Source organism: Pan troglodytes, chromosome 2 (assembly GCF_028858775.2).
Source record: "Pan troglodytes isolate AG18354 chromosome 2, NHGRI_mPanTro3-v2.0_pri, whole genome shotgun sequence".
Classification (NCBI taxonomy): Eukaryota; Metazoa; Chordata; class Mammalia; order Primates; family Hominidae; genus Pan; species Pan troglodytes.
In genome coordinates this window covers 124403051-124423493 of record NC_086015.1, presented here as the reverse complement: position 1 = coordinate 124423493, position 20443 = coordinate 124403051, and the positions used below count along the sequence as shown (strand labels likewise).

Below are 20443 nucleotides of genomic sequence, written 5' to 3'. Positions count from 1 at the left end.
TTGCCACTCCAGCCTTGCTGCTTATTATGGTAATTAAGCCCATATTGCCAGATGGTTAAATTTTGTGACCTGGCCTCTACAATCCATGAATATTATGGAACCTGGCTCTCTTGCATCAACTCCTACTGTCAACAAGGGCCTAAAAAGGGACAACCACTACCAAGCTTCTCAAATATGCTAATATTTTCCTTTCTAGGGCATTTCTTATTAGGTTAAGTGAAGACAGTCTCCTCAGAAGCCTCCTAGGGAACACAGTCAAAAGGTGAGTTGCCAGAACAAACATAATACATTCATTTTAACATTATCATCCCCCAATCCCTTCTTTAATACCATACCCAAAGACTCTGACATCTCTACTTTATTTACTATATGGCTTTTTTTTAGTCTAGGCTTCAAGGAGCCATGCCAGCAAATTACTACTAGGACCATATCCAAGTGTCCCTGCCAAAGCACTGAATCCAAAATCATAAGTAACTGCCCCCACAAAAATAAACCCTCCTCTAGGCAGCCCCCACGTTCAAGTCCTTAAAAACCACTCTAAACACATTTCATTGGTGAATGGCAGTATTAGTCATATCCTCAATTCCTTTGGTAGGTATTCTATTTCTTTCAAGTATAGTTTATTTATTCCTTGAGGAAGATTTATGCTTCTGTGTTAGGCTGTGCTGAGATCTGAGATCTGATTCTGGTTCTTTGCCTGGATGTAATGATACTGGAGGTGGTCTTGTGGGGAAAAACATCATCATACGAGGAAATTATTTTAGGTGAAGTCATTACACGGTCACCCAGAAAAGGGAAACTGTTCTCCTCCAGAAATGGTGAAAGAGGTACTTCTGCTGACCAGAAGTGTTTGAGGAAATTGGGGGTTGCTGGGGTTTACAATATTCTCAGGCTTATCTATATAAATTTTTCCATCCCAGGTTAATGGTTGAATAGTGCTCTCAAAAATTCATGTTCACCCAGAACCTCAGAATGTGACTTTATTCAGAAATAGAATCTTTGCAGATGTAATTAGTTAAGGATTTCAAGAAGAAATCATTCTGGATTTAGGGTGGGCCCTAAATCCCATCCTAGGCCCACCCTAAATCCAATGACTGCTGTTGTTATAAAAAGAGGAGAAGACATAGAGAAGATCATGTGAAAATGGAAAATGAAGGCAGAGATTGGTGTTATACTGCCACAAGTCAAGAAACATCAGGAGCCACCTAAGCTGGAAAAGGCAAGGAAGAAGTCTCCCCTAGAGTCTTCAGAGGGAGCACGGCCTAACTGACACCTTAGTTTTAGACTTCTGGTTGTTAGAACTAGGAAAAAATAAACTTTGTTTTAAGTCATCCACTTTGTGGTCATATGTTATGGCAGCCATAGGAAACTAATATACAAAGGTCATACTCTTTCCTTATCAGGGCTCTGACTTTAACAAATGAGACCTATCAAAGTTATGTATTTGGTCTCCTTATAAGCAGCTCCTGGGCCTATTTTTAGCACAGTCTTCCCTAGAGCTACATGAGGTAGGAGTTCCTTTAAATCTACTTTAGAGGACTTCTGGGATTTGGTAAATCAGTAATTAAGTGTTCTGAGATGATGTAGGAAGAATAAAGGACTCCCAAAGACACCCACACTCTAATCTTTGGAATCTGTCAATATGTTCTTTACATAACAACAACAACAACATAAAATATTTTATAAAAGTGAAGAACGTTTCCCAGTTGTGGTGAGAAAGAGGCACAATTGCGGAAGAAGAGTCAGAGAGATACTATGCTGTTGGATTTGAAGATAGACAAAGGGGCTGCAAGCCAAGGAATTTTGCAGCCTCTGAAAAAGGCAAGAAATCAGATTATCTTCTAGAATTACTAAAAAGGAATGCAACCCTGCAGATACCTTGATTTTTGCCCAGTGAGACCTGTGTTGAACTTCTGGCCTACAGAACTGAAAGATAATAAATTGTTTTGTTTTAAGCTATTGAATTTATGATAATTTATTTTGACAATGGGAAACTAATACAAGTGCCCTCAAAGGAAGTTATTTTATTTCATCATCATTATGTAATTATCATTACCCCATATCAATTAAACACCATGACTACTTGATCTCCCTTTATCTTATCTTTCTAGCAGAGAAAGATTAGTCCCTAATCACAGAAGAACATTTTTAAAGTAACTGTGATGTCACTGCATGGAAGAGTTTAATTCATTTCACCTGGTACCTTCAACAGGTTTGCTGATTTTAGACAGGAGACAACCTAACTTCAAAAATCCAATACTGAGGGTTTACAGACTAGAACAGGAGTTGGCAAACTTTTTATGTAAAGGCCAGATAGTGAACATTTTAGGCTTTGCAGCCCAACTGCTCAGCTTTACTCTTACAGCAAGAAAGCAGCCACAGACATATGTTAATGAATGAGCATGGCTGTGTTCAATAAAACATTTTGAGAAAACAGGCAGCATGCCAGATTTGGTTTGTGGCTGTATTTTCCAGTCCCTTATCGAGAATAATTGTAGTAACTGTTATCTTAACCAGGAGTGTGTACAAAAAAAGCTTGAGGCAGGGTTTAGTCCTAGTGTTTAAGGGAGGAGTGCAATCTCAGGGTTGTAATAATAAAAGAAAGATGATTCATTATCACTCTAACTACTATTTCATGGGGAGAAGCAGAAGAGACATCACTGGTCAGGTGTAGCATGGTCTTGCAAGAAATCTCCAAAAGTTTATGTGAGAAAACTATGACTCAAATTAGCCAAATAATAAGGAGGAAGAGAGGAAGAATTTATTACTTGTCTCTTGCCTAACATTGGTCAAGGTTTTCTCCATGGGAGGTTAACACCCCCTCTCTTCAGAATTGTGTCATTTGACCCCTTTGGTGTGTGTTATGGAAGCCAGATTGAATGCCTTATGTTGTAGCACATCTTCTGAATCCAGAATTAATGAAAGGAGCCAGAGACCTGGGAATAGCTCAATTAATTTTGCCAAACATGAAGTGAAGCAAACAGCCCTTGTTTGGGAGAGCATTTGTTTGGGAGACAAGAGAAGCTAAGAGAATTCAAGCAGATTCACTCAATGCTGTATCAAATCAATACAGGCATCTCTCAGCTCAAGAGTACCCTTTTGTATTTGATAGACCAATGCACAGTTTCTTTATAAATGATATATTGGGGGAAAGATGGCCTATTTTCTGATTCTATGACATTATCTTGATTTTTTTTTGAGATGGAGTCTTGCTCTGTTGCCCAGGCTGGAATGCAGTGGCATAATGTCAGCTCACTGCAACCTCCACCTCCTAGGTTCAAGCAATTCTCTTGCTTCAGCTTCCAAGTAGCTGGGACTACAGGCGCATGCCACCACACCAGGCTAATTTTTTGTGTGTTTTTGGTAGAGACAGGGTTCCACCATGTTGGCCAGGCTGGTCTTGAACTCCTGACCTCAGGTGATCCACCCACCTCGGCCTCCCAAAGTGCTGGAATTACAGGCGTGAGCCACCGCGCCCAACCATATTATCTTGATTTTGTAGGAACCTTAACTTTAGCAGTTTGTTCCTTCTTGCACTTCACCAATTAGCTTCCAATGGAAGCGTTCCCCTTCCAAGTTGAATTTATCCCAGAAATACAAATATGTTTAAAGTTAGAAAATCTATTAACATAATTCAACAAATTAACAAATTAAGAAATAATAATCTTGATACATGTAGAAAGCATTCAATAAAATTTGACATTATTCATAATTTTAAACTCTTAGAATATTGGAAATAGGTGGAATGTTTTTAACTTCATAAAAGCAATCAAAGATCTGCAACAACCATTTTACTTAATGCTGAAATCGTGGAGGCATTTCCTTTGAAGTTGGAAACAAAAAAAGTTCCCACTAAAACCATTTTTACTCAACACTGCACTGGGGTCCTAGTCAATAAAACAAAAAAGATATCTATAACCATAAATATTGGAAAGGAAGAAAATTTGTCTATATTTTCAGTTTTTATAAATAGAATATTCCAGAGAATCTAAGGACAGCTATTAAAAACAAAACATTCAATGATGCAACTGAATACAAAATATTAAAAAATCAATAATATTTGATAATCTAAAGATAATCAGTTATGAAACTTCTTTAAGAAGATTAAGTCACAAGTCACAAGAGCAATAAATTCTATAAGGTACTTATCAAATTGAGCTAGCAGAAGATATAAAATACTTTTATAAAAAAATTTATAGTTATATAGCAAAACAAATGAAAGCCAAAGTAAACATATTTATAGATGGAACACCCATATCTTAACATGTAAATTTTCTATAAGTTATACACTCGAATTTCAAACAAAATCCCAATTGAGAATCACATTGAGCTTGATAAGCTGATTCCAAAATTCATATACTAGAATAATGAGTCAGAAATAGCCAAGATAATTCAGAAAAAGAAAAGGGACCAGCTTACCAGATATCAAGACATTTTGTAAGTTATTATAATTAATAAAGTATGTCATTAGTACAATAGTAGATAAATAATTCAGCAAAAGGTTAAGCCTAGGAGACCAATCCAAATATTGGAACTTGATATATGAGTGAGGTGTATAAATCAGTGGAAAATAGATTCACTATACAATAAATGAATTATTTACATGTGCAAATAAAAGTCTACTATATCAAACCATCATAAACTACATGAAGATTAAAATCTAATTGTGAAATGCAAGGTCTTAAAACCAGTAGAAAAAAATAGAATTGTATTTTCTCTCTGGTAGGGAAATATTTACTGAATAACAAACAAAAAGCAAGAATCACATGAAAAGACTGATAAAACTGCATATATTAAAATAAAAAAACTTCTGTGACAAAAGACTATTGATGGAAAAACTGATATACAAGAAGTAAAGTGATTTATTCAAGATTATATGCTAATAAATGCTAGAGCCACAACTCAAACCTATAGTTTTCTGATGCCAATATTCATTTATTTTGCAGTCCTTTTAATTTGTAATTAAACAATTGCCACATTATATTCTTTCATAAAAATTTGAACAACACAAATAAAATAAGAATAACTTTGACCATTTTCCCCAATTCCAATCTTTAGTGTTCTCCCAGATTTGTCTATATTCTTTCAGGCTTTTTTTTTCTTAGGCATTTGAATATATAAGTACAAATATAAAGGCAATGTTCAAGTGGTTTTATACCTTACTGTTCTGCAACTTTTCTTTTAAAAAATGCATCTTAAAGAACTTTCCATATCAACACAGCATTCCACAGTATGAAAACATCAGCATTCATTTATTCAATATTCTATTAAGAGACATTTAGACTATTTTAATAGTTTGCACCATTAGTCACATAAACAGTATAGATATCGGAAATGAATTTTCTAGGTCATAACAAATTCCAAAAACGAATATATGTTTTAAATGTTGATAATGCTTAATTGCTCATCCTGGTATATATACATATATTTAGATGGCTATTTCCCAGTGCTTTTTCCATTCTCTGATATTTTAAAATTAATATTTTTAGTGTTTAACATTTTGTCGGTATGATGTTGACAAATTGTATATTGTATTTCCCTAATTACTAGTGAGACTGTTTCCTCCTCACTGCCAAATCCTTCTCTCTAGAAGTAAGAGGCAACAACATCAACTCTTAAAATCATCTTTTTTGGTAGACTTATTTTCATATGTCTAAATACGTTTATATTGCTATTTTCTGATTTAGTCATTAGATATTATATATTGATTTCTTACTACAAGATGAGGATTTAGTACAAGTTCTTTATATATTTTACATGTTCATTATTTTTGACATGAAGGAAATATTACCTCCCACTTTGTTGCCTATCTCTTATTATGAGAGTCTTGTTATAGCATATGCCCTAAAGTTTTTAGATTTTGCCCAAGAGTGTCCCTACTCCACAGTAACTAACAACCCTATCCTACAAGCATCTTTGAATACTTTCTGAGTTGTGATTTTAATGTTTATTAAACATTGGTTCTTTATGTATCTATGAGGCAGAGGTCTTACTATTCTTTTCAAAGTGAAGAACCAATTATCCAGTACCATTTATTCAATAGCTAATTATGTCCTCAGACATCTTCTTTAAAATATATAACATTTTCCCAAATACCTGAACTATTTGGGGATTTATCTATTTAGATACATTGGTCTTCTTGTGTACCCCTGTACCAATATAACACTGTATTTCTTTTTCAAAAATGTCATGGCTATTCGTATACATTTTCTTTTCTTAATAAATTTTAAAATCACCTTTTGAATTCTTAAAAAATAAACTCTGATGGCACCTGATTGGAATTACATTGTACTTGTGGATCAATTTGAAGGGATCCAATTTTATTCCTTGGGTGGGTGGACTTGCCTTTCAGGTTTGATTTTTGATAGGCTAATTCAGTTTCTATCCTTTAAAAATAAAGAACCAAACCTATATACTAAATAATTTATTAACATTAATTAATTAATATTAAAAATATCTAATTTTCATGTTTTCAACTGTTTCCTCACCATCAAAGGCAAATTTTGAAATAATCAAAGTGAATAAGAATTATTTCTGTAGTCTGATAACATTTTATATATTAGTACATGTTAATGAAATCAAGATTGGCTAATTTATGTTATTTAATATTCGTCATTTTTCATTACCAAACTGAGTAACAAAGGCAAATTATAATCATATTATTAAATTCAAGCATAGAGTATTTGAAAATTAAAGTTGTTCTACATGTTATCGTTCTCAAAATGCCAGAATTAAATACCGATTTTATCTCTCAGTAAAGCTAAAGACTTAATTTGGGACCATCAGTAGCATGATTCATTCATTCATTCATTTACTCATTCGTTGATTCAACACATTTTCATTTTACATAATATAAAATGCTATCAACTGGGCTAGATACTAGATATAAAATAATAGTAAGAAACACCTTTTTTCAAGAATGAGGAAAATAAAACTAATAATAAAGATATCATAATACTCACTTTGCCTTCATCTCTTGGGCTATCACTTAAATGTACAACTGGACCTGGATGAGTCTTAGTGGATCTGTTAAATCAATTCAAAACAGTAATTAAAAACCAAACATTAAAATACCTTACCACTAGAGACTGAAACAAAGAAATTAAGATTACACTGGAATAAAATCCCACCATTCTAGGGTTAAGCTCAGATTCACTTAAGTTTTTTATTTACTTTACCAGTCCTAACTGCATTTCTGTTTACTAATTGCAAACTACTTATTTATGTTTTTCTTTAAAAATCAGGTTAAAACACAAAGATCCTAATAACAATGGGGTTCTTTATTATTTGAAACGTTTGTTGTCAGATAAGCGCCTCTGAATTTTTTTAATTGAATTTTTATTTACATAGATAAAAGAACACTACAGCTACAAAGGTAATGGTGTAAAACTGTCTCAATTAAATTGCAAAGTACATACCTGATTTAAGATTTCCTTTTACACGAAATCTCCTCTGATTATTTTCCCCTAAAGAAAAGTACAGTGGCACTTCTGATTTAAAAATAAATCTACTCTAGTGATAACGCTTTTACAGAAAAACAACAAATTGGAGTGAAACCTAGTTCATTGGTTATACCACACTTATCAGGTTATTTAGTATAATAAATAACAGATAATTATGAGTCTAACAGAATATTGTTAAAAGACCTGGGCTCTCTATCAATCTGACTTTAAATTTATTCTACTCTCATATCTGGCATGTTTCTATTATAATTCTTAGTTTAACTTACATCACTTTGAAAATGATTATGTCATGATTAAATATGATCTGATCTGATATAACAAGGGTTTTATTATTGCTCCACTTTCCACAGCCTTTCTCCACGACCTAACAGTGTCAAATTATTCTTATGATTATATTAACACAGTTTCAGTTTCTTTCTTAAGCACACATGAAAACTATCAAAGATTCTATACAAAACAATGAAGAAGATTTAAATCTTAGAAACTATTTGGAATCAGAGAAAAGTGACAAATTAATTCTAGGATCTCCTGGTGCTGACTCCTCAGAGTTACCAAGGGGAATAAACACAGATTAATTGGATATTGATGAATTTTGTTAGTGGATTCATCTTAAATATTTTCATCTAAAAATGGAAATATTAGCACTGACCTTACTGAATAATTGTGCAGATTAGAAGATACATACAGCATCTAATACTATGGCAAAACATAGTGTGCATTCAATAAATAGTATGTATTATGATTGATGTGATAATTGGAAATTAGAGTTACTATTTGCATTCTAGAATATATGCAGGAAGAAAAGAAATTAAACAGGGCTTCATAAAAAGTTTACAGAGCTTTCTTTAATTTTTTCCACATTTATATGTAACATATCATTTATACATAAATTAAGTGTTCTATAAAGGTATAAATGCCTCTGATAAGGTTTAATGTCTTTAAATTATCCTCCAGGAATTCATAATTGCCAACAAACCATAGCCTCTCCGTCTCTTGGTTTGATTGCACTAACACTTACCAAAGTGTACTTTACGATAAGTTAGTTGTTCTATATTTTAAAACTTTGGGAAACCCTGAATTAAAGTTAAATATTATTTCCCCTACAGAATTTCTTAGAGCCTGTAATATGCAAATAAGCATTGTAAATCTTCAGTACTTTACAAAATTATTAGTCCATTGAATCCTTTTTCATTGATCATATTAATGAAATCACAGAAATTTGTTTTGGGAAACACTACTCGGATCACATGCAAGACTCTTGTGTTTAGATCCTTAAACTATAAAATATTCTACTTCTGAAAATAATCTAACATTAAACTTCTGTTATTTGTAGTTGCTTTTTCAGACTCTAGAAGAAACATTATTTACTATCTTAAACAAACATAGAACACATCAAAAGTGAAGAGGAAAAAGGGTTCACATTATTTCACTGCGTAGAGATAATGCCTATTAACATTTTGGGGTATTTCTTCTGGCTTGTTCCCTAACATTAAACTTCCAAAACCACAAAGCACTCCTGGAAAAACTTATGGTCATGAGAAATTGACCTAAAAATAAAAAAGCATCTGTGGACTTTGGATTCTGAAAATTACAAAAAAAATTCTTTAGATAGAATTATCAATGAATTATTTTCATGTACTAGCCACCTAAAAAAATGTGCAGTAATTCTTCTCGGTATCCCTATTTAGTTCTCTTTCTCCCATTCACTAAAGTAGCCTTCTTAATATTAGTTTCTATTATGGGCTTTTCATTATCTTCCCATATCTTAAATATTGATATTCTATGGTATCCTGTCCTAGACTGCCATGTATTCCCATATAATATATGACCACAAATTCAAAACCCTACAGGAATCAGGCAGGTATTGCAAATGAGTTAAATAGGCTGAATAAGAACTGTACCAACCTGGATAGCACATTACCCACCTACATACGGAAAGTTACTACTCATTTGCAGTTGATTATTGCCATACAGGAATGCTAGACTAGGACTGTTTCACCAAAAAGTCCAAATTTTTATCTTCATTCTACCAATTTTTAAATAATAGAAAGTCATAATTCAGAGCATATTTAAATGCTCTGATGGCCAAACAAAATATATCTATGAATCATAATTAGTTCAATGGCTATTAGTTTGCTAACTTTTCTCTACATACTCTTTATGCACAATTTCATCTGTTCATCTGGTTTTAACAACCCAGTAAATTCTGATCTCTCTCATTACCTTCAGATCCATATATATCCCACCTCTTGCTATTCTTCTAAACCAACTCAACTTGAAAGTCTTATAAACACATACAATTCAATGGAGCTAAAATTGAACTTATTATTTTACTCTCAACCTACTCAACCTCTTGCACTTTCGCTAAATGGCACCATTGTACACCATTGCTCAAGGCAAACACTGGGAAGTCATCTTTAATTTTTCCCTATTATTATTCCTTCTTTTAAATATTTCTTTAATATGTTGGTTTATCTCCACTCCTACAACACCAACATAATTTTTACCAAGAACACAGTCTTTCTTTCTCTCCAATTATTTCTCCATACCTGCATTCAGGGTAGTACTCCTAAAATATAGATTTGATTGAGATCTGCTTACAACCGTCAAAATCTAGCTCCCTATTAGTCTTTAAAGTCTGAACTTATCAAATTGGCTTACAAGACCTTTCATGTTATAAAACCTGATTACCTTCCAGCTTTATCCCTTGCTATCCTATCCACCAGCCATTCCAACAAACTATAAACTGCAGTACTTAAAATTTCTGGGCATAGAGCAGAAAATTATCTTATATTCCATCCTTTAAATATTCTGTTCCCTCTGCCTGGAATGTTCTTGTCCCTGGTATTTTACTCATCTAACTGAAACTCACCCCTTGGATCTCAGCATAGATGTAACATTCTTCACAGATACCACTTTGAGATCCCATGTCTATATTATAATTGATGTCCTTCTTATGGAATTGCCATATTATATTACCAGTATATTGTAATTGCCTTTTTATTTAACTTTGCCTCCATTAAACTGGAAGTCCCAGGAGGACAGAGATTATGTCTTCTCTGTTCATAGTTGTTTCTAGTATCTATCATATAATAGAGCTCAGTAAACATGCTTGAATGATGTTAAACATGAGTCTTACACTTTTATGATTTGATTATAAATTTCATGCTCAAATTTTAATCATATGTGGAAAAAAAGCTTACATTTTTTTAAAATGTTAGGGCTGCCCTACAGAAATAGCTGTTTCTATGCTATCACCTGGTATATATTTTCCCATATAAATATTTTTAATGATAGTTTAGTTCTATGCTGTTATTTTATAAGGTATTCTTCAAATATCACTGTTTAAATGAAAAATTTCTCCCAGGTTCCAAATAACCAATATATACATTTTGGAAACCCAACTATTCATACTCTTGGGAATTGCCTCTAATTGCAATTAGAATAATTCACTAAAAATAGAAACAAGGTGAAAAATAAACATTAAATGAAAAGTATTTCAATAAGGACTTAAAATAGAAACAATCTCATATTTTTTTAGATAATTCTTGCATTTGTCCTACTTAGAAAATATATTATTAAAATTCATGGACTAAAATTATATTTATTAAATGAGTCTTCTTAATTAAATGCATATTTTATTACTGTCCCATACACTTGACAGATATTAACAGGAAGTTACATACATTTTCTAATGTATCTCAAGAGGTAGAGAGCAATGAAAAGACAGTTCCAGGAGATTGGAAATTGGCATTTAAAATGTTATCTGTCACAGTGGAATTAGAATTCTATGGAACATATTTTTGGAAATCCGGTCTAAATAAATCAAGAGACATTCAGGAAGTGATGGTATGTGGTTTACTAATAATTTCTCAGAGATATTTCAAGAACATTTTCAGAGGCATGTACAACTCGATAAAACACAGGTTTATATATAAAATAGTAGATGCTATTCTAATGCTGAATCATGTGTATATTATGAAAAATAAAAATGCCTTATTTTAGCTCTTTAATTTCTCCTGATTTTAGCCTCCCTTATAATATACATTTTAAAAACTCTTCATTAGTCTTGAAATTGTATAGACTATATAAACACATTAAAATAAAGTATAAGTCACTAGTTCACGTAGTAATCTGAACCATGAAAAGGATTTGTTACATAAATGAATATAAGAACAGCATTGCAAGAGTGGTGAAATGTTTAATTTGCTTAAGATAACAAATTCTTCTCAATTACTTTAGCAGCATTCAACCTGAACACAAGTGATGCATCTATATATTTTCACTAATATTGAATTTATTTAAAAGTTGTATAACTGAATCTTCTCTTGTTCATCTAAGCCTGTATGTTTTTATCAATATCCTGAAACAATATTATGTAAAACTATTAAAATTCAGCCCTTTTATTACTTTTATAGGACTAGGATTACAGGGGAAAAGGACCTTCCCAAATACCTAATAAAGTAACTTTGTGGGGAAACATAATTATTTATAGGATTAATGTTTTTAGAAATATTCACACAGAACAACAAAATGAGCAAAATAACTCAAACCAATTATCTTGAAAACATAAATGAAAGTTGTAAGTCAATAGCAGTGTGTATGTAACAATTTATCATACTAATGCTTCAATAATGTCATCAATCATTTAGTATTTACTTTGGAAAGCACAGAAATAAGCCAAGTACGAAGAACAAGAAAAGAACAATAAACAAAAATCCTGCTCTGGAGCAGTTCCTAATCTAATGAGGGAGAAAGAATTATCATTAATAAAAGACCCATTCAGACATAATACAAAAGGAGTATCATGACAAGAGTATAACTAGTAACAACCTTCCTTATGAAGCAATATACATGCATATTGAAACATTAAGATTAGGTAAAAGATTTATTTCCAGCGTCAAGCTTCACAAAAATGGGGTGTTTTAATCAGAATTTTGCAGAATAATTTTGTAACTTAGACTATATATGAGGCAGAAAATGAGTCAGCTTCAAGTCAAACATCTTATCAAGGACCTAATATGTATAGAGCATAAACGTGTTAAATAAAAGTTGTTTTTCTGATTAATAATTTTACTAGAAGAATTGCTTACGTATGTACTACAAATAGATGGTGATATAGTTTGGATATTTGTCCCTGCCCAAAGCTCATGTTGAATTGTAATCCCTAAATGTTCAAGGTGGGGCCTAGTGGGAGGTATTTGGATCATGGGAAGTGGATTTCTCTTGAATGGTTTAGCACCATCCCCTTAGGGCTCTTCTTGTAATAGTGAGTTCTTGCCATAGTAAGTGAGTTCTTGCAGTAGTGAATGAATTCTCGTGAGATCTTGTTGTTTGAAAGTGTGTGGCACCTCCCCCTAACTCCTCCTCTTGCTCCTGCTTTCATTATATGACATGCCTGCTCCTAACTTCTACCATGATTGTAAGCTTCCTGAGGCCTCCCTGGAAGCTAAGCAGATGCCAGCACCATGCTTCCTGTAAAGCCTGTAGAACCATAAGCCAATTAAACCTCTTTTCTATATAAATTACCTTGTCTCAGGGATTCCTTTATAGCAATGCAAAATGGCCGAATACAGATGGCTTGAAATTCCACAGAGTTTGATATTTGGGGAATTTCACATTTCACATGTACAGAAACTTAAATATCAGTGCCAAAGCCAAAGTGGTAATTGCCATTCATCATACACCCAAAAAACCTATGTATAACGTAACCTAAAAGATATTTGAGCCCTGAACAATATTTTAATGAGGCAAGAAAAGAACAAGCTACAAGCATTAAAATCATATGCAGTGATCATGATTATTTTTACATAACACAATTCATTCTCACTGAAAGTTGCTATACTAAGCTTGATTATAATGAAGTGAGATTTCCATGTAAAACTTTTAGAATAAGCCTTACTATTTTGTCATCACATTTTTAGATATAAAGCTTAATTATTTATGGTATTTGGAAAGCCTAAAATATTGTAATATCTATTTTTAAAAGCTTTTATGGCTTTAAGTTATTTTACTGAACTTTTCACTCAAATTCATTATAAATTAGTAATAGATGTATCAGATAACTGTAATTTGACCTACATGTTACATAACTGTATGAAGTATTTAAGCCAATAAAGTGATATCCAAGTTCAAACTTACAGTTCAATTGCCTTGTTCCACATGATAACATATCCAGAAAGAATGAAAGATTCAATATTTACAATATGTGTATTTCCTCTTTCTGTTCCAACATAAAGCCATTTACTCTGGAAAGGTAGATGACAGTAAGTAATTCTGAAAGAAAGAAAATTATAATTAAAATATCTAAATTTTACATTTGGTCAGCATTATATTTTCCTTACATGTATTATGTAGTGATAGCTATATAAATAATAAAATGTACTATATACTCAAGTATAGCATGTAGTTATTCATTGAGAGTATAGGATAAATAACAATATTATAGCATTAAAAACAATAATGTTAATAAGCACTATTAATAAGCGCCTATATGGGCATTAATTTACATTATTTCTAATTCTGAAAACAGCAAGATAGATATGTATTTCTGTTTTACAAAAATGAAACTGTGGCTGAATTTTTTTGTTTACTTGCCTAAGACCGCTAATAAGCAGCAAAACCGGGATTCAAATCCTTTCCTGTTTGGTTACAAAATTAACATCTTTCACTAAGCTACATTTTTTTTCTATTTTTAAGATCATATTTGCTTCAAATACATGAATTTCATATTATATTTCGTAAACTTAATATTTGCTTCAAATACATAAAGATCATATTTGCTTCAAAACATAAATTTCAGAGTTCACAGAGAAGTGGTAGCTATGTCTACATGAGATGATAAATTATTTAGTTTTTATTCAGATGTTTGACATACAAGCAATAAAAAGAAAACTTATAAAGTCAGAGCTTCACTGTATTTTTCCCTTCATTTTATTGTTCTGTTTTCATCTTCACAATGGGCTCTCTGACTAGCTCTAGGACCTGTTCCATAGCCAGAGCAACCATGACTCCTACATATTAAATATGGGAATTTACCAGAGTCCTCTATTCACAACATTATCACTCCTTCTAGTTTGGCCTAATCATGCTTTTTAGTTACTCCACAAAAGAGAAGGAGGATAAGTTCATAGTTATCTCTTGTCAGACAGACCAATAAATTTTTCAAAAAAAATGTGAATGACATATTTCCAATATGATATTGTCTTGTACTTCTTTATATAAGAATAAAAAGGCCAGGCGCAGTGGCTCATGCCTGTAATCCAAGCACTTTGGGAGGCCGAGGCAGGTGGATCATGAGGTCAAGAGATCAAGACCATCCTGGCCAACATGGTGAAACCCCATCTCTACTAAAAATACAAAAAATTAGCCGGGCGTGGTGGTGGGTGCCCATAGTCCCACCTACTTGGGAGGCTGAGGCAGGAGAATCACTTGAACCCAGGAGATAGGGTTACCGTGAGCCGAGACTGTGCCACTGCACTCCAGCCTGGCGACAGAGCAAGACTCCGTGTCACAAAAAAAAAGAAAAAAGAAAAAAAGAAAAAAGAATAAAAGTGAACATCCAGTGTGTCCAATTTATATTCTCAGTCTGGTTCACTGAAGTTTTCAACAGTCTGTTTCTTTGAACCAAACTTCATCTATTATTCAAAGTACCCTGCACACTACATTCAAAAAATTAAAAGCCCTGCTATTACATAAGCAATTACTATTGACAATAGTAATTGTGTAGCCTATATGATGTTGGAAAATTTTGATTAAAACCTAAAATCTAGAATTGCTGTTGCCAAGAGATATTTAATAATGTTGCACAGGAAATAACTTGATGGTCATGTTTCAAGGCAATGAAGAATCAATTTTCAATTCAATCTTAGGTAGAAAGAGGAAACTTACTTTAAAGAGGATTAAGATCATCCTTTCTGAATTACAGGGACAGTGGAAAAAACACTAATCCCATTAAAGAAGACATAAATATAGGGGTTCAAGTAGAAAAAAAGCAAACCTCAATATTACATAGTCACTTCCAGGGTTAAGAAGAAAAGTGTAAGAACTACCAGGTTTCAGTAATGAGACAGAACTAGAACTATTCCTTGAACTAGTAACTACTTTTTTCCTCATCCTTATTAAATAGAAACTAGAGCCTTTATATCAGACAGGTTTCACCTTATATTCAATGTCCAACTGATGAGTAGTGGTTACAACAACTAGATAAAGATTTTCAGGTTTTAACTGAACCCCCCCAAAAAGAGTAATAGGATTACTTAGAATGATTGCCATAGATAAAGGAAAAGATATACTAACACTTCTGCTGTGTATTTGCTAGCTCTAATATATGATTAGTCAATACCTTTATACAACTTAATTTATTGTATTTTATAATTACACTTTCATTTGTAACTTATTTCTACCACCACTACCTGATAGATGAAGGATTTTTTCTACTGCATGTAAGCCTTGGAAAAATAATCTTATTCCTATATCAATATCAACTATCATTAAATAATCGAAGATATCCTTAGCTTTCCATCCATTCATCCATTTATTCAATCTTCACCGAATAACTCTTTATAAAAAAGTATTGTTGCCGGGAGGGACCAAGATGATTGACTGGAAATAGCTACGGTCGGAGGCTCCCACCGAGAAGAATGAAAACGGCGAGAGAAGAACGAAAACTGCAAGTGAATCCCGCACCGGCAACTGAGGTATCCAAATTCTCTCATTGGGACTGAATAGGCAGTTGGCACAACCCACAGAGAGCCAGCAAAAGCAGAGTGGAGCAACGGCCCACCTGGGAGCTGCAAGTAACAAGGGGAACTCCCACTCCCAGCCAAGCAAGGTGGTGAGTGTGCTACCTACCACCAGGAAAACCATGCTTTTTCCACGAATCTGTGCAACCCGCGAATCAGAAGACCCCCTTTGTGAGCCTATGAGACCAGGGCCTTGGGTCCCAAGAACAGAGCTGTGCAGATTCTTGGCGGTCGCTCAGCTAGAGACTAAGATTACCAAGTTCCTGAGGGGAGGCGCAGCTGCCATCATTGCAGCTGCCTGTTGCCTAAGATGACTGAGTCCTGGGGGGAGGGGTGGCAGCCATAAATGCAGCTCCATTCTGCCACTTTTCCCCTGCTGGTGCGAGGGAGACTGAGCGGTTTGGACTCAGGAGGAATTCTCCACAGTGTAGCACAGCGGCTGTGGTGGATCATGGCCATACTGCCTCTTTAGGCTGGACCCTGACCCATTCCTCCTCACTGGATGGGGGCCTCTCTGCAGGAATTTCAGAAACTCCAGCTAGGGATTTACAGACAGAACTCTGATCTCCCTGGGATAGAGCCCCTTGCAGGAGGGGCAGCCATGGTCTCTCTCCATGGATCAGTGGACTTAGTCTTTCCCTCGATGGCTCTGCAGAACCTGGGAAGTGCAGATGAGAGGGATTCCTCCCACCACAGTGCACCCCCTCTGCCAAAGCCCAGCCAGAGTGCTTCGTTAAGTGGATTCCTGATCCCATGCCTCTTGACTGGGTGAAACCCCCCAACAAGGGTCACCAGACACCTTATTTAGGACCATTCCTGCTGGAATAAAGTTGGTGCCCCTCTAGAGAAAGTAGCAGGCAGTCATCCTTGCTGTTCTGCAGCCTCCACTGGTGACACCTTCAGGTGTGGGAGGGACCCAGGCAAATAGGGTCTGGAGTGGACCCCCAACAAACCAGAAGAGGGGCCTGACTGTTAAAAGAATAACAAATAGAAAGCAGCAACAACATTAACAAAAAAGTCCCCTCAAAAACCCCATCCAAAGGTCAGCAGCCTCGAAGACCAAAGCTAGATAAACTCATAAAGATGAGAAAGAATCAATGAAAAAACACTGAACACTCAAAAAGCAGAGTGCTTCTCCTCCTCCAAATTATTGCAACACCTCTCTGGCAAGGGCACAGAACTGGGCAGGGCTGAAATGAATGAATTGACAGAAGTAGGCTTCAGAAGGTGGGTAATAATGAACTTCACTGAGCTAAAGGAGCATGTTCTAACCCAATGCAAAGAAGCTAATAACCATGATAAAACATTACAGGAGCTGTTAACCAGAATAACCAGTTTAGAGAGGAACATAAATGACCTGATGGAGCTGAAAAACACAACATGAGAACTTCACAATGCACCCACAATTATTGATAGCCGAATAGACCAAGCGGAGGAAAGAATTTCAGAGCTTGAAGACTATCTTGATGAAACAAGACAGGCAGATAAGATTAGGAAAAAAAAGAAAAAGGAATGAAAAGGAATGAACAAAACCTCCAGGACCTATGGGGTTATGTAAAAAGACCAAACTTCTGACTGATTGAAGTACCTGAAAGAGACAGGGAGAACAGGGCCAAGTTGGAAAACGTACTTCAAGATATCATCCACAAGAACTTCCCTAACCTAGCAAGAGAGGCCCACATTCAAATTCAGGAAATCCAGAGAACCCCAGTAAGATATTCCATAAGAAGATCAACCCCCAAGGCACATAATATCAGATTCTGTAAGGTCAAAATGAAAGACAAAATATTAAGGGCAGCCAGAGAGAAAGGCCAGGTAACCTACAAAGGCAAGTCCATCAGACTAACAGCAGACCTCTCAGCAGAAACCCTACAAGCCAAAAAAGATTAGGGGCCAATATTTAACAATTTTAAAGCAAAGAATACTCAACCCAGAATTTCATATATGGCCAAACGAAGCTTCATAAGTGAAGGAGAAATAAAATCCTTTTCAGACAAGCAAATGCTGAGAGAATTTGTCACCACCAGGCCCATCTTGCAAGAGCTCCCAAAGGAAGCACTAAATATGAAAACAAACAAGCAAACACACAAACAAAAAACTGTTACCAGCTACTACAAAACCACACTGAAGTACAAAGACCAATGACTCTATAAGGCAACTACATCAACAAGTCTGCAAAATAACCAGTTGGCATCATGATGACTGGATCAAATTCACACATAACAATATTAACCTTAAATGTAAATGAGCTAAATGCCCCAATTAAAAGACACAGAATGGCAAGCTGGTAAAGAGTCAAGACCCATTGGTGTGCTATATTCAAGCGACCCTTCTCACATGCAGGGACACACATAGGCTCAAAATAAAAGGATGAGGGAAAATATACCAGCAAATAAAAAGCAGAAAAAAGCAGGGGTTGCAATCCTAGTTTCTGACAAGACAGACTTTAAGCCAACAAAGATCAAAAAAGACAAAGAAGGGCATTACATAATGGTGAAAAGTTCAATTCAACAAGAAGAGCTAACTATCCTAAATTTCTATGCCTCACTTCAAGAGCAACGAAATTTATAAAACAAGTTCTTAGAAACCTACAAAAAGATTTAGACTCCCACAATAACAATAGGAAACTTTAATATTTCACTGCCAATATTAGATCATTGACACAGAAAGTTGATAAGAATCTTCAGGACTCAAACTCAGCTCTGGCTTAAGTTGGTCTGGGTATCTACAGAACTCTCTATCCAAAAACAGCAGAATATACATTCTTTTCAGCACAACATGGGACTTACTCTAAAATCAATCATTTAATTGGAAGTAAAACGCTCCTCAGCAAATGCAAAAGAACTAAAATCATAACAGTCTCTCAGACCATAGAGCAATCAAATTAGAACTCAAGATTAAGAAACACAGTCAAACCCACACAACTAAATGGAAATGCAACGACATGCTCCTGAATGACTCCTGGGTAATGAAATTAAGGCAGAAATCAAGAAGTTCTGTGAAACCAATGAGAACAAATAAACAATACACTAGAATCTCTGGGACACAGAAAAAGCAGTGTTAAGAGGGAAATTTATAGAACTAAATGCCCACATCGAAAAGCTAGAAAGATCTCAAATCGACACCATAATATCACGACTAGAGAACCAAGAGCAAACAAACCCCAAAGATAGCAGAAAACAAGAAATAACCAAGATCAGAGAAGAACTGAAGGCGATAGAGACATGAAAAACCCTTCAAAAAAGTCAACAAATCCAGGAGCTGGTTTTTTGAAAGAATAATGAAATAGACCGCTAGCTAGACTAATAAAGATGGAAGAATCAAATTGATACAATAAAAAATGATAAAGGGGATATCACCACTGACCCCACAGAAATGCAAACAACTATCAGAGAATACTATAAACAAATAAATTAGTTTATTTGCATTAATTTGCATACTATGCAAATAAATTAGAAAATCCAGAGGAAATGGATAAATTCCTGAACACATACAGCCTCCCAAGACTGAACCAGGAAGAAGTTAAACCCCTGAATAGACAAATAATGAGTTCTGAAACTGAGGCAGTAGTAAATAGCCTACCAACCAAAAAAAGCCCAGGACCAGACTGATTTATAGCTGAATTCTACCAGAGGTACAAAGCGGAGCTGGTACCATTTATTCTGAAACTACTTCAAACAAATTAAAAGGAAGGACTAGTGCATCAATCATTTTATGAGGCCAGCATCATCCTGATACCAAAACCTGGCAGAGATACAACTAAAAAAGAAACTTCAGGCCAATATCCTGATGAACATCAATGCAAAAACCCTCAATAAAATACTGGCAAATCAAGTCCAACAGCACATCAAAAAGTTTATCTACCACGATCAAGCTGGCTTCATCCCCGGGATGCAAGGCTGGTAACAACATATTCAAATCAATAAATGTAATTCATCATGTAAACAAAACTAAAGACAAAAAACCACAGGATTATCTTAATAGATGTAGAAAAGGCCTTTTATAAAATTCAACATCTCTTCATGTTAAAAACTCTCAATAAACTGGGTATTGATGGAACATAACTCAAAATAATAAGAGCCATTTAGAACAAACCCACAGCCAATATCATACTGAATGAGCAAAAGCTGGAAGCATTTCCCTTGAAAACCAGCACAAGACAAGGATGCCCTCTCTCACCACTCCTATTCAACATAGTATTGGGAGTTCTGGCCAGGGAAGTCAGGCAAGAGAAAG

The 20443-nt window shown here is 34.6% G+C and overlaps 1 protein-coding gene across 5 annotated transcripts in view; it reads right to left on the bottom strand.

Moving 5' to 3' along the window:
* The window catches only part of STXBP5L (syntaxin binding protein 5L), a 507599-nt gene that overhangs the window by 289906 nt on the left and 197250 nt on the right, over window positions 1-20443 (bottom strand). For 4 of the 5 annotated variants that reach the window (XM_516678.8, XM_024355609.3, XM_024355610.3 and 1 more), the window contains exons 6-7: window positions 13605-13739; window positions 6963-7026 (exon numbers count right to left, since the gene is read on the bottom strand). In XM_516678.8, coding sequence (XP_516678.3) covers window positions 6963-7026; window positions 13605-13739 — 199 coding nt within the window. Of the gene's footprint in view, window positions 1-6962; window positions 7027-13604; window positions 13740-20443 lie in introns of those variants that run through there. The other variant, XM_016941725.3, reaches the window with a different exon arrangement.